General features: G+C 43.8%; 1 protein-coding gene across 1 annotated transcript; it reads right to left on the bottom strand.

Moving 5' to 3' along the window:
- Positions 1-2,742: 2,742 nt before the first annotated feature.
- LOC124796398 (eclosion hormone-like) lies at positions 2,743-7,361 on the bottom strand. The gene is made up of 2 exons (XM_047260575.1): positions 7,321-7,361; positions 2,743-2,996 (listed from the first exon to the last, which is right to left on the bottom strand). The coding sequence occupies exon 2, from the start codon at positions 2,992-2,994 to the stop codon at positions 2,743-2,745; it is 252 nt and encodes an 83-aa protein (XP_047116531.1). The 5' UTR covers positions 2,995-2,996; positions 7,321-7,361.
- Between the last annotated feature and the right edge of the window lie 7,617 nt (positions 7,362-14,978).

A 14,978-nucleotide genomic window follows, 5' to 3' on the forward strand; every position in this document is an offset into this window, starting at 1 on the left:
TTATTTTTTCTTATCTATCTGGGTAGCTCAGCTGGCAAATTTGTGGGCGAGTCCTATGCCTTTGGTGTTATTGCCACATAACAGTGCGAATTAGTGCCCTAATTGTGTTATTTTAACATCAGGAAGCTAATTCTAGCATTATTTGTACATTTGCAGTTTGGTCTATTCCACCACTTTTTTCGCTGGTTACACTTCACGAGGATGGCATACTTCAAACGTGGAAGTCTTTCCAATTCAGTCATTGTTTACACATGGCTGTATACACAGCTCTCACCATCTCACAGCAGTAATGTGATAGAGCATAACGATAAGACAGCTGGGATTGGCTGTATTATGCGAATGACCTCAAATTACTAAGTAAAAATATATAATAAATTTGTATATCACATTACCTGCCCACGAGTGAACATACTTAATCGTAGTCATGTGTTTGACCCTGTACTAGGATGAATAGGTGTTTTTTAATTTGTTTATAATGCTAACAAATGGTATTTACACTGTACTTTCATGTGGAGTCAGCTAACAAATAACAGAATAGCTGCCATGTGGTGTTCAACAACGCTCTATAATCTGGCGATTTGTATAATGCAAACCATCCAATCAAGCATGAACATAATTTCTAACCATGCATACAGCTTTAACAAAATTTCATTGATTCCAAACATATACGACACAGAAGTGCTGTAGTAAAGCAGGATGAACATATTATTTTTACCATTATACCACAAGCAATAGCAGTCAGGGTTGCTGCGTTCCAATGTATGTAATTTCGTATTTCACCATCTCGACAAGTCCTATAATAATCAATACTTTTAGCAATCACCGACTAGGTAGGAATGCATAAATGTAGGGACAGGCTGAGACTTGCATAAAATGCGTGTTCAGTCGAACATTTTAAAGTAGAGGAGTACAGTTGGCAGTGAAAGACGCATTTCCTCGATATCCACACCATAATCCTCTCACCACAGAGTGCAGACCTGGGATTGAGAGCAAATTGCTTAAGTACAGTGGAGCAACAGCGCATTATTGATAAAGGATTCAGATACTTTTGAGTACAGGCCACTTAGTGACATTGTGATTAGCTCTTGTTCTATTGCTTTTTGGGTGAAGACCTAGACTTAACGTCAGACAGCTAATCAATTATAATGTCATCGCAAAACTTCGAAGATTTTATTTCGTCCCCTGGACTTTAATTCCCTTTCAAAAATATCTCACTGTTTTACTTTGCTGCTTCTTCAAGGTACAGATGGAATATCTTTGGGGACAGGATACAACCCTGTCTCACTCCCTTCTCAACTACTGCTTCCCTATCCAGTACTTTGACTCTTATAACAGCTATCTGATTTCTGTACGAGTTGTAAACACCATTTTCCTGTGTGTACTTCATCCTTGTTACCTTCAGACTTTCAGAGACTGTATTCCAGTTAACAATATCAAATTTATATCTGTGTCTGGAAATGGTATAAATGAATGTTTGCCTTTCTTCATCCTATCTGCTAGAATAAATCGTAAAGTTGTAGAAGCCCTCGCATGTTCCTACATTTCTCTGGAACCGAAAATGATCTTTTCCTCAACGACTTCTTTTTACAGTGTGGCTCTCCTAAGAGTCATCAGGCGCGTTTTTTCCTGTGTTTCAGGAGATATTTGCCATTTCGTTTTCGCATTGTATAGCTGGCATCAGTCCAAACAAAGAGTGCTCAAACGTCTTTTATGTGGTGCCCAATGTTGGTTTGTTTCCCATTACAAAGAAAATGAATTGCAGAGGCAAGTTGCCCATTCGATAGAGCGGTCCCAGATTAGTCGCCAGACCTTGTGGCCGAGCGGTTCTAGGCGCTTCAGTCCGGAACCGCGCTGCTGCTACGGCCGCAGGTTCGAATCCTACCTCGGGCATGGATGTGTGTGATGTCTTAGGTTAGTTAGGTTTAATTGGTTCTAAGTCTAGGGCACTGGTGACCTCCGATGTTAATTCCAATAGTGCTTAGAACCATTTGAACCACATTAGTGCAGTCCAATACTTGCTTTATCGATGTGTATTAACAGAGGCAGTAAAACACGAAGAATAGACTGCAATCCAATAGCAACTCTGTGTCGCTGCATTCTTGGTGGTAGCAGACAGCGTGAGCGAGGGCAGTCCTGTCTCTGTTGGAGTACTGTTCATTATTGTATTTCTACTGCCCCTGTTAATACATATCGATACAAGAAATACCACATTAGACTAAAATGGTTCCTGTCTATCAAATGAGTATGTAAATTTCTATTTTAATAATAATTTTGTGTGTAACGAGAAACAAACTGAGGTTTTCCTTCGCCACTGACCGTCACATGAAAGACATGATGAGCTCCATTTGCTTGGGCTGACTCCAGCTACACAATCCGGAAACGAAACACCAAATATCTGCGGAAACAACAGAGAAAAGAGTACCTGACAAGTCTTAGGACAGACACGTTGTTTATTGCATTGACTACCACTTTAGATCCAAAGTCGCCCCTCTACTCCCTAGTGAGTCAGTTCCATCATTCTGTAAGAGGAAGATGGCATTAGCCCATACCTCTTTTGAAAAATATTTTGATAAGATCTCCAGGTGAACAGCAGAAGTTATGACACAGGTGGTGCAGGTCTCTTCATTGCTAAGACTTCTGCGGTTAGCTGACAAGGGAGTGGAAGTAATTGATGGGGATAAAGAAGAAGGCGAGCTTCAGCTTAGAAGAAAGACTTTATTGAGACAGAGGCCGTTGCGGAGGCTACTCCAGCTTGTTGAGGAAGGGCGCGATGGAGGCGGCGTCCTCGCAGTCGGGCATCATCTTGCCGTTGAACTTGAGGCACGCATCGGCACACAGCTGCCCCTCGAAGTAGGGGCCGTACATCTTCTTGCACTGCGCGCAGTTGCGGATGCACAGGCTGACCGCGTTGGCGTCCGCGGGCGGTGCGAGGCATGACGTCACCAACAGCACTGCCAGCAGCGTCGCCAGGGGACAGCAGCGGCGGGCGGCCATCTCTGCAACACGGCTCAGTGCTAGGACCGCCGCTTCTCTTACTTACCTTACTTAATGTCTGACTGTAAAGGTAGCGAAAGATTGAAAGCATAGCATGTGCAGGTGAGGCAAGAGTTACTGTGAGACACGTCGAATGTAAGGCTAAGAGGTTAGGCAACAACAATGAAATTAACACAGCTCTTGACTTGTAGAGAACAGTCCCTTAAAGGCATTGAAACACTGTGTTCTGTTTCTGAAGGGGAGCTCTCCGATAACGAAATTGGATTGTATCAATGTTTCCACCTAAACCACTGTCGAAGGTTTCAATTTCTTAGGACTGAACAAACACGAAAATCTTTCCTGGAAATATATGCATCCGGATCTTAAACAGGAATTTAGCGCTGCTATCTTCCCTACGTGAAGACTCTCCACAGGAAAATCCACTGAAAGGAGAAAGCTGGTTTACTTTGTTCATTATGACTTAATTTTTCATACAGTGCAAAGTAAGGTGCACTATTCTGTAAGTGATGAAAAACAGTTTATAGAATCTAAGTTGAAAGCTCTATTTTCTAGCACAGTACTTTTATCCTGCTCTGGAGCACTTCATAATAGCTTAAGAGCATATCGTTATATGGTGTTGCGTATAGTAATAAACTATTCCTAGTCCCTTTTTTCTGAGAGTTATCTTCTTTTTCATTTTTAATCGGTTTCCTGTGAAATACAAACTGATGATTCGTTGCATGACCGAGTTGCTGTGACTTAGGTGATTACATGTTATGCGATCATCGTGTTTCGGTTTATTCCGTCATCTAGCATAGGAGAGTGATATAAAATATGAAATACCCTCTTGAAGGTCCTCGACAGACTGGAAAGGTATAAATACGCTATTGCAGTTCCTGTGTTATTCGGAATTACGACACCGAAGGAACATTGCATTGTAATTGGGAAAAACAGATTCATGTATGTCCAAAGGAATGTTGCATCGTATTTCAGAATAACACAGGCAGTGCAGTATCATATTTATCTGTTGAAACCGGGCGAGCGAGTTTCAAGTAATTTGTCTCCCCTGTACGGTATGTACATACAGGATGTGCGAGTACGGACTGTAAACGCATGGTTGACGTAATGTGGAAGTTCGGGTCTCGTCGTGAGTCGTGCTCGGGTAGCCAAATTGTATGGCGGCCGCTCGCGATAAGCAGAAAATCCATGTTCAAGTCCCAGTCTGGCACAGATTTTCATTGTCGTCATTCCATTCTACAGATAATGGTTGTCCATAAGATACAGAGCGGCGACGTACTGGCTAAAGATGAGGAGACAATACCAGATTTGGAAGATCACTGATGTACCAGTACAAACAATACGCCAACTAATGATGTGGTGATTGGATACCCAGCAGGGTGAGAGGGACAATAGTGATAAGGGCCAGAGACTATATAGCTTCTTCCCCAACATAAGGGAAAGAGTAAAACTTCGTCATATCGATCCCAGCCGCGGTATGGTACGCTTCCCAACGGGACACGGCCCTTATCCCACGCACTTGAATCGAGTGAGTCTGTGGCAGACACATAGGTGCACATGTGGGGAAGAAGGTTCTCCTGAACACACGTTTTTTTCTGCGGACAGAACACAAACATGAGGCACACACTACACATAGATACATCAAACACTGAACAATCAAAGACATGATTTACAACGATGAACAATGGCCAACCATTAATAAACTAACTGACAGTATCTCCAAAACCATACATACAGAATACTTTATGACAAGACAGCACAGAAGGCAAGACTATATGCAACCACGACAGTAAATTCACATGCTGAACGGTGATGAGGCTGCATCTCAACACTTCTCATCGGACTGTAGCGTAAACACTACTAGAGACGATATAATATGAACGCATCTAGCTGTCTTACAAAAAATCAACTGGTCCAATGCCACCAGGTCAGCAGTCAGGAAGGGGCTTATTGCAAGGTAGCTCTTAGAGGGACCTGTGCCTCCTGGTGAGCAGCGACGTGCAGCCAGGCCAGAAGGATCTTAATTGTGGTTCCTCTGTACAGAGCCCAACCTGACAGATACGGGAGTAGATAGGGGAAAACCACTGGACAGGCTGAGTCGTTTGAGCAGATGGGAGGAGCTAACAACCGGATTGCTGTCCAGTGGAAGTGGTTCAAGTTGTAGTCCTGTAAATAGATTAGTAAGTTAGAGTTGTAGTTACATGTAGTTTTTCCGGAGAAGTAACAAAATCAAGGATACGAATAGAAATTGGAAGCGGCCGTCACGAAGTCCTTCCCAGACCCTCACCGCCGCTTCAAATCGGTGATGGGACACCCTTTCTCATTTCCTTTCTTTCCTCTTCCTCTTCCTCTATCCATCTTTCCTTCTCGTAGTTAATAGAATTTCTTCTTCATTGTTTAATGGTGTTGAATTTCTATTTGCATTTTATAATTGTTATCATTTGTTCCATGGCAATGAATTTGTGTTTGTATATCTATAATTTGTATTATTTGAAAAGTTTTCAAAGAGCTGCAGAAAAAAAGGGAAAAAGGGCGCCTGTACGTGGCGGGACACGGGCCGCAGTGGGAGTGGAGTCGGGTGCCGGGAGAGTATTGCACTGCTGCCTCGGACCACGAACCCAGTCACAGCGGCCGAGAACCAGTCACACACCTACCATAAGCAATCAGACGGTGGGTCATTAAACAAAAGCAGCAACTGGAAAAAAAGTGCCCATATTCGAAATAGTGAATACATTTAACGTAAACGTGTTCCTCGCTGGCTTCCTAAAACCGAAAAAGAGAGCGATATACAAGTTGGACATGGGACGCCAGTAAGGATCGAATCCGAGCCAAAGGCTCAGCAGTCTCGTGCGCTATCGTCTACGCTATGAGAACATTTAACAGTAGTTGTATCCAGTAGGCTACTTGAATTTGCGTGGGGTGCGATCTGATTGGCTAACTTGAATTCTAATAAACTCGGAAACGGTGTAATGCAGCGTATGTTTTTCTTCACAGCTATTTCTCAACACAACCTCACCTGCAACACCCTTACAAGTTTTTCAGACCGTTTGTGACCACTACGTATAAAGTAATGGCGACTACTGCACACAGGTATATAAAAAAGCATAGGGCTACAGATCGACAAATGTTAAACTCAGAGCTTTTGGCTGTGGAAACAGCAGTAAGTAATGTAGCAGTATCTTATCCAAAGACCTCTAACAAAATCCAAAGAAAGTCTAGTCATGTGTGAAGCGTGCCAGCGCACCACAGTTGGTACCCAGACTCTAATGAGTGATATAGAAACTTGAATTGAGGGTAGCAAAGCAAAAGTAGAAATGTTGAGCTCCGTTTCCAAATGTTCCGTTAGAAAGGGGAATCCAGAAGTAAGACCACAATTTAATTCTCGCATAACTGGTCCTCAGAAGTATCTGAATTCACGAATATGTGATAAAATCTATAGGGCAGTGTGGAATCCAAGTAAGATTCCCTATGGAATTTTCGGATGAATTAGTCCCTTTTTAATCATTATATCTTGCAGATGCCTCGGCCAAAAGACTATACACACTAGTTTAAAGAAAGTACAGGTCACACCCTTCTACAAGAAAAGTGGCAGAAGTGATCCAGAAAACTAAAGACTGTATGCAGATGATGTAAGTACTGTCTGAGGAAAACTACATTAATTTTCATTGAAATACTGGTAAGACGTCAAATGATTCAGAGGTCAACAACAGGACTCAAATATTCAGAAACGCAAAAAAACGCACTTCACGAAACGAAAAAAAGTAGTTTCTTGTGACTACAGTATTAGTTGGTCACAGTTGGAATCAGTCATTTTATGCAAATATGTTGGTGTCAAAAAACCCTCTGATTTCGAAGAACAGTTCCAGTGTCTCAACAACACTGGCTACTCGTTCGATGAAAAGTTCTTGAGAGTTAGTCGGGAATTTGAGGCTCTCACCAGATTGTATTAACGGAAGAGATCTAAGGAAATCAGAAAACTGAACACGGTTATAACTGCATTCAGTCTGTTAGTATTGACGCTCAGATGAATGAATTAAGCGTTCGTAAAACACTGAGGGTACTATATCGTCCGCACAGTCTCATTGTTACGTCTAGAATGAATGGAGCGATTGACTGAGAAGAAGTTTTAGGAAGTAAGCTGAAAGAACCAGAGGGATGCGTTCTCGTTCAACCAATCAGAAAACTGTACATGGTTCCAGAATAAGTGTAGTTGTTTTGAATGATCTGTACGGAACGTGAAAGAACTTGACATGCCTCCTGCGTGATGTACTGTGTAGAAATGTCAGATACCCGCTGGCCGGTCAAAAGTAGCGGAACAGAGTTACTTACCTGTGTGAAGAGAGAGTGGAGACTAGCAGAGTGGTGCTGGTGGCACTGTACCTCCTGGCTGTCGGGCCCTCTGCTTATATACAGTACAGCGTGTATCGCCGGCGCCCTGGGGGATGGCTCTCGCCCCAATCCGATTTCCTTAAGAGGGCCGGACACTCCACAGGACGTCTCCAACTTGCCCGCTGATCTCATCTCACTTTGTACGCCACTTCTCTCCAATGCTCTGCCATTATTACCTCATTCTGCAGTACTTTTAAAATTTCAGTGCGAGCAAACTGCAGAATTAACGCAACTGGAAAAAATTACCATTGTGTGGCATTTATGCATCGCGATAGGCAACTGAAGAAGGGCCAACGTCAGCCGATCTAAAGTCATAGCCAATATATATATATATATATAGGTACCCAGACTCTAATGGGTGATATAGAAACTCGAATTGAGGGTAGCAAAGCAAAAGCAGAAATGTTGAGATCCGTTTCCAAATGTTCCGTTAGAAACGGGAATCCAGAAGTAACACCACAATTTAACTCTCGCATAACTGGTTCTCAGAAGTATATATATATATATATATATATATATATATATATATATATATATATATATGATGTTCATCTAACAATATTCCACTCGGTGCGCTACCCCACCCCGCGCGCTTATGTGGTGGTGGGTGGTGGTTGGGGTCAACGTTGAAATCTACAATGTGAATAACCGTTTGTATTGCAGATTACTAGTCTATGGCTAAATCTACTTACGTTATGTCTGAAGCATTTTCTTCGATTCGCCATAGATGGCCCAGTAATCAGAGGAACAGAAATAGACATACAATCTTAATTTAAGACATACTACTGAATTGCCTTTGAATATACAATGGCACATAGGATCCCATCTCCATGCTGCGATTGTAGAACAGGCCAGTATTTCATAACTTCTAATGGGAACGTTGTATTCCTCTGACTTATCGAAAGGGGACTGCTTTACCCACCACCGTGGCTGTGTAGTGAAGTACGACGTATCGTAAGAGGCAGCACACTGTGAACGGGACTCACGTATCATGCAATCGTAGAAACGATAGCGGCTCTAAACATTACAATTCCTGTGCTGTGTTTATTGCCTGCACCCCTTCCTATCATTTGGAGAACAGACGTGCAAGTGGACGATGAATGTTACAGCTACAGAAGAAAACATTGAAATGATTCTGATTTACGGAGGATGTAGAAGAAATGTTGAGGCTGCTGTTGCCTTGTCTACTGAGTTTTTTTGCAGAGAAAGCTCGCTTTCGTTCGTTCTTTTACAAAGCTGTGAACGCTTTTATGTCTGATGGCAGCATACAGCCCGAGAAAAGGAAGCGAAGCAAACATGTTACATGAGAAGCTAATGAAACGGATGTACTAGCGGCAGTACACCGCAATCGACAGATAAGCGGCCGGATATTATACGGCGAATCCGGTACGTTCGTGGTAGTATTGTAATAATACTGCGTCATCATAAGTATCATCCATGCCGCGTGTCACTGCATCAAGAACTTCCTGGCGCCGATCTTCACATCCGGGTAGCGTTTTGTGAATCAGGACATTAAGAAATGGAAACGACCCCCACGTCCCCTGCAGAGGTACTACACAACTGCTCATTAAAATTGCTACACCACGAAGATGACGTGCTACAGACGCGAAATTTAACCGACAGGAAGAAGATGCTGTGATATGCAACTGATTAGCTTTTCAGAGCATTCACACAAGGTTGGCGCCGGTGAGACACCGACAACGTGCTGACATGAGGAAAGTTTTCAACCAATTTCTCAAACAGCAGTTGACCGGCGTTGCCTGGTGAAACGTTGTTGTGATGCCTCGTGTAAGGAGGAGAAATGCGTACCATCACGTTTCCGGCTTTGATAAAAAGGTCGGATGGTAGCCTGTCGCGATTGCAGTTTATCTTATCGCGACATTACTGCTCGCGTTGGTCGAGATCGAATGACTGTTAGCAGAATATGGAATCGGTGGGTTCAGGAGGGTAATACGGAACGCCGTGCTGGATCCCAACGGCCTCGTATCACTAGCAGCCGAGATGACAGGCATCTTATCCCCATGGTTGTAACGGATGCTGCAGCCACGTCTCTATCCCTGAGTCAACAGATGGGGACGTTTGCAAGACAACAACCATTTGCACGAACAGTTCGACGACGTTTGCAGCAGCATGGACTATCAGCTCGGAGACCGTGGCTGCGGTTGCCCTTGACGCTGCATCACAGACAGGAGCGCCTTTGATGGTGTACTCAACGCCGAACCTGGGTGCACGAATCTGTTTACAGCATCATGATGGTGTCATCCGTGTTTGGCGACATCGCGGTGAACGCACATTGGAAGCGTGTATTCGTCTTCGCCATACTGGCGTATCACCCGGCGTGATGGTATGGGGTGCCATTGGTTACACGTCTCGGTCACCTCTTGTTCGCATTGACGGCACTTTGAACAGTGGACGTTACGCTTCAGATGTGTTACGACCCGTGGCACTACTCTTCATTTGATCCCTGCGAAACCCTGCATTTCAGTAGGATAATGCACGACCGCATGTTGCAGGTCCTGTATGGGCCTTTCTGGATACAGAAAATATTTGACTGCTGCCCTGGCCAGCACATTCTCCAGATCTCTCACCAACTGAAAACGTGTGTTTAATGGTGGCCGAGCAACTGGCTCGTCACAATACGCCAGTCACTACTCTTGATGAACTGTGGTTTCGTGTTGAAGCTGCATGGGCAGCTGTACCTGTACACGCCATCCAAGCTCTGTTTGACTCAGTGCCCAGACATATCAAGGCGTTTATCACGGCCAGAGGTGGTTGTTCTGGTACTGATTTCTCAGGATCTGTGCACCAAAATTGCGTGAAAATGTAATCACATGTCAGTTCTAGTATAATATATTTGTCCAATGAATACCCGTTTATCATCTGCATTTCTTCTTGGTGTAGCAATTTTAATGAGCAGTAGTGTATTTTCCGATGATCTACATTCACAAAACATGGTAGTGTTAACTGGCATAACATGCATTACTGGAGCGTAGGCAGTCCCTACTGGATATGGCAGGTTGACCATCGACGTACTTGGTCAGTTAACGTATGTTGTGGCATCATGGGGAAGTAAATCACTAGTCCGTATTTTCTCGACGGCACGTTGAAATGACGCAAATATCGAACATTTTTGAAACAAGAACTACTGGTGCTACTGCAGGATGTCCATCTGGACGTTCGACAACGTATGTGGTTCACCATGACTGTTGCACTGTGCATTACGCAACTGTAGCATAGGAGTTATTAGACGGTGTTTATGCCGATCGGTAGATCGGCAGAGTTGGTCCTATTAACTGGCCCGCTAGGTCGCTGGATTTATTTGTGTAGCCGTATTTAAAAGATAAGGCTACCAGCAAGTGTCGACAGGCTGTGAAGATATGGTCGAATGCATCAGAAAGACCTGTGCTGGCATTCCCGCAGATATGCTTCTGTCCTCTGTACGGTCATTTAAAAAGCGGATCACTGAGTGGTTTGAAGTTGGCGGTACTACGTTTGAACACTTAATGTAACTGGAAAAGTAGAGTAGCACTCGCCTAGAGCCCAGACCACAGTGGCGTGTCGCGTAGTCCACTGTTAGACAAGTCGGAGAAATACAAAGTTGCAAAACGGGTTTCCACCTAGAAGTTATGAAATACTGGCCTGTCCTACCCACGCAGCATGGAGACTCTAGGGCCATTGAGTAGCATGTCTTAAATTACAATTGTGTACCAGTTTCTATTTTTCCGATTACAGCGCCATCTGTGGTGAAATGAAGAAAATGCTTCAGGTAAAACATACGTAGATGTAGTCACAGAATCGTAATCGGTAATAAAAAAATGGGGTTTCCACTGACGATTTTAAAGTTTTCCTCTGCCATCCATCGACGGATTGGGTGGGAGGTTGAGTGTGATATCATTGGATGTCCCCCTCCGAGATAAAGATATTGGAATTAGAACTTTTACTGATCCGATGTATAGTGTTCGAGATATTTAAACGTCTTTAGTTATAATGAACACCATGTATGGTTTTTCCATCGTGTAGAAACTCTAGCTATTGGTCGATGAGAGACTATGGAACAAAAAAGGTCTAATGAACTTACGTCCAGAAATGCACGTTTCCATGCTAGAGACCATTTATTCAGACATATTTTGTTACAAATGGTTCAAATGGCTCTGAGCACTATGGGACTTAACATCTGAGGTCATCAGTCCCCTAGACCTTAGAACTACTTAAGCCTAACTAACCTAAGGACATTACGTACATCCATGCCCGAGGCAGGATTCGAATCTGCGACCGTAGCGGTCGCGCGGTTCCGGACTGAAGCGCCTAGAACCGCTCGGCCACCGAAGCCGGCTATTTTGTTACAGGCACTGTAGTCAAATACGCGCTGTACCACGCAGCCACAGTAAAGTATGCATGGTTTCTTCCTAGAGGGTAGTACTGTTCCCCATACGTCATGCCCTAGCGGCCTCTCCTGCCATAGTAATTGGTAAAGTTGTGTTCAATTCACTTCTCTTACCCACTCATTTTGTAGTGGATGTGATACAGCGTTGTACACAATGCTTCCGTATTCGCATCGAGAGCTTGCTGACATGGTGTTTACTTATGGAGAGGTAAAGGTATGCAGCGCGGTACAGATGGGCCCAACAACGCGCCGAATGGAGCGCTCAGAATTGGCATCACCTTCTCTTCACGGATGGGTGTCGCATATGCCTCCAACCAGACAATCGTCGGAGAGGTGTTTAGAGGCAAATCGGTCAGGCCGAACACCTTAGACACACTGTCCAGCTAGTGCAGCAAGGTGGAGAATCCCTGATGTTATGGGGTGGTATTACGTGGGGCCGACGTATGCCACTGGTGGTCATGGAAGGCGCCGTAACGGCTCTGCGACACGTAATGCCATCCTCCGACCGATAGTGCAACCATATCGGCAGCATACTGGTGAGGCATTCGTCTTCATGGACGACAATTCGCCCCCCATCGTGCACATCTTGGAAATGACTTCCTTCAGGATAACAACACCGCTCGACTAGAGTGGCCAGCATGTTCTCCAGACATGAACGCTATCGAACATGCCTGGGATACATTGAAAAGGGCTGTTTATGGACGATGTGACCCACCAACCACTCTGAGGGATCTACGCTGAATAGCCGTTGAGCGGTGGGAAAATTTGGACCAACAGTGCTTTGATGAACTTGTGGATAGTATGCCACGAAGAATACAGGCATGCATCAATGCAAGAGGAGATGCTACTGGGTATTAGAGGTACCTGTGTGTACAGTAATCTGGACCACCAACTCTGAAGGACTCGCTGTATGGTGGTACAACATGCAATGTGTGGTTTTCATGAGCAATAAAAACGGTGGAAATGATGTTTATGTTGATCTCCATTCCAATTTTCTGTACAGGTTCCCGAACTCTCGGAACCGAGGTGATGCAAATCTATTTTTGACGTGTGTAGTTCCATAATTTATTATTTTTGTAGTAATTTTTCCCTACGATGTCCCACAAGTTACTGGAAATATTCTTGCTGTAGCGCGGAAACACGCTTGGCTTGACGCAGTTGTTTTTCAAAGAAATATTTCTCTGTAGCCGAGGTAAGTTACAGATAAGCATCGTCTGTGAATTGATTACGTTGTGAACATAAGACGAGTGAGAATAAGACAGGGAACGTTACTTAATTTCGGAAATTCATACATGTTGTTATTGTTGAAACTAAGTTTGAGACAACAACCATGGAAAGATACAACACCCTAGAGTAATGTTGAAAATGTTTAGGGGAGCATTAGAGATGTTGTCGCGCCACCAAATAATGCAACGTCACAGCCAGTAAGCAATGCTAGTTCCAGTGTAGCAAACCCTACACCTGACTCTTGTGTACAATCATATCAATGGATAAAAGCTTGACTCAGTCAAAAACTTGATGAAAATAATCAAAAACTTGACAACAGCAAAATTAGAGGCTTTGCCTAGCGATGTTAGTAATCTTACTCAGATGAAGAACACTTTGAAAACAGACGTTCGAAACACATTACTCTACTGATAAGCGGTGAATTAGCAAGAATAACTAATGACACTTCAACACTGTAAACTACAGTAAAAGACATGCCAGAACTGATAAATAAAACTGACAAATGACTCTGTTACAATGCGGTTAGCCGGCCGGTCTGGCCGAGCGGTTCTAGGCGCTTCAGTCTGGTACCGCGCGACCGCTACGGTCGCAGGTTCGAATCCTGCTTCGGGCATGGATGTGTGTGATGTCCTTAGGTTAGTTAGCTTTAAGTGGTTCTAAGTTCTAGCGGACTGATGACCTTAGAAGTTAAGTCCCATAGTGCTCAGAGCCCTTTGAACCATTTAGCCTCTAAGTCTGCAGCCTGCACAGTCGAGGTGCAAAATAGTTGCGGGTACCTTACGAGATTGCTTGTATAATGGATTTCGCAAATTACGACAAGAATATATTTCCAGGAAGACGCTATGCGTTTCTTTATTTACTTGTTGATAGTTATAAGTATGTTTATTCTAATAAGTAATTCTAATTAAAAATAGTAAGTAGTTAAATAACATATAATTAAATAAAACTTCATGCAAATAGACATGGTTACTTTAGTTATATTATTTCTCAAATGTGATGTAAGTTAAATAATATGACCAGTGATGAAAAAAAATATATTAAAAATTAAGTTCGAGCGAGAGTCGAACCGTCGCCTTATACACGATCGTCTTACGATGCTCGCTCTCTAACCACATTTTTTTTTTATCAAAGACGTTACAGCCTTTTTTTGTGTTAAGTAACCTTCCTGGTGTGAAAGGGGGGGATGGGGGCAAAGTGGGCAGAGGTTGGAACCCGAGGCCTGGCCACCACGTCCCCTTCACACCTTCCAGGAACCAAGGAAAGCGTAGAGAACGTGGAGTAGAGGTACAATTAACATCGTTTATTTATTTGTTCTTACATTAATACCCCCGAGAATAGACGGAAACCGGTGTCGCGAGGAGGAGCCGCAGCAAGATGTCAGACTCATTAAGACTATCTATGTATAGTGTTTCCGAGAAGAACATTCCAATGACCAGAGAATATATCCATTCTAAATAAGAAGCAGACGGGGATCACTCTTCATGATAGGAACACCGCAGCTCTGAGATGGGTCAAGGAAGACACTGCAAAGAAAATTGAGGAAAATTGTTTGTGTTTCGGATTCCGGGTAACTCCACAGTGTCGGTCATTAAGGAACTGCCAAAAATCAGGAATACTTTTTTCCGCCATCAGGAAATAAGTAGTGAGCTGCGTGTCCGGATATCCCCTTCAAAGAGTTCGCTTGCGGGAAGTATCCCACGTCTGGAAAGAGGAGCAGCTGAGTAGGTATCTGATGAGGAATGGTACGTGTAATTAGGGACAACACCTGTCGCACTAAGAGTCGGACAATACTTGCCGATGTGCACCCCAGGCGGTGCTCGTCTCTGTCCAAAACATCACAGGCGACATACAGCAGGGTGTTTGCGAGGTTACTCCTCTGAAGGCGGGACAGGCATACTTCCCATTGGCAATAAGGTACCATGAAGACTGGATGTCTCCGTCAAAAGAAGGAGCGCACAGCGTTCGCCAAACGGCACACAAGTCGACA

This window comes from Schistocerca piceifrons, chromosome 4 (assembly GCF_021461385.2).
Source record: "Schistocerca piceifrons isolate TAMUIC-IGC-003096 chromosome 4, iqSchPice1.1, whole genome shotgun sequence".
Taxonomy (NCBI): domain Eukaryota; kingdom Metazoa; phylum Arthropoda; class Insecta; order Orthoptera; family Acrididae; genus Schistocerca; species Schistocerca piceifrons.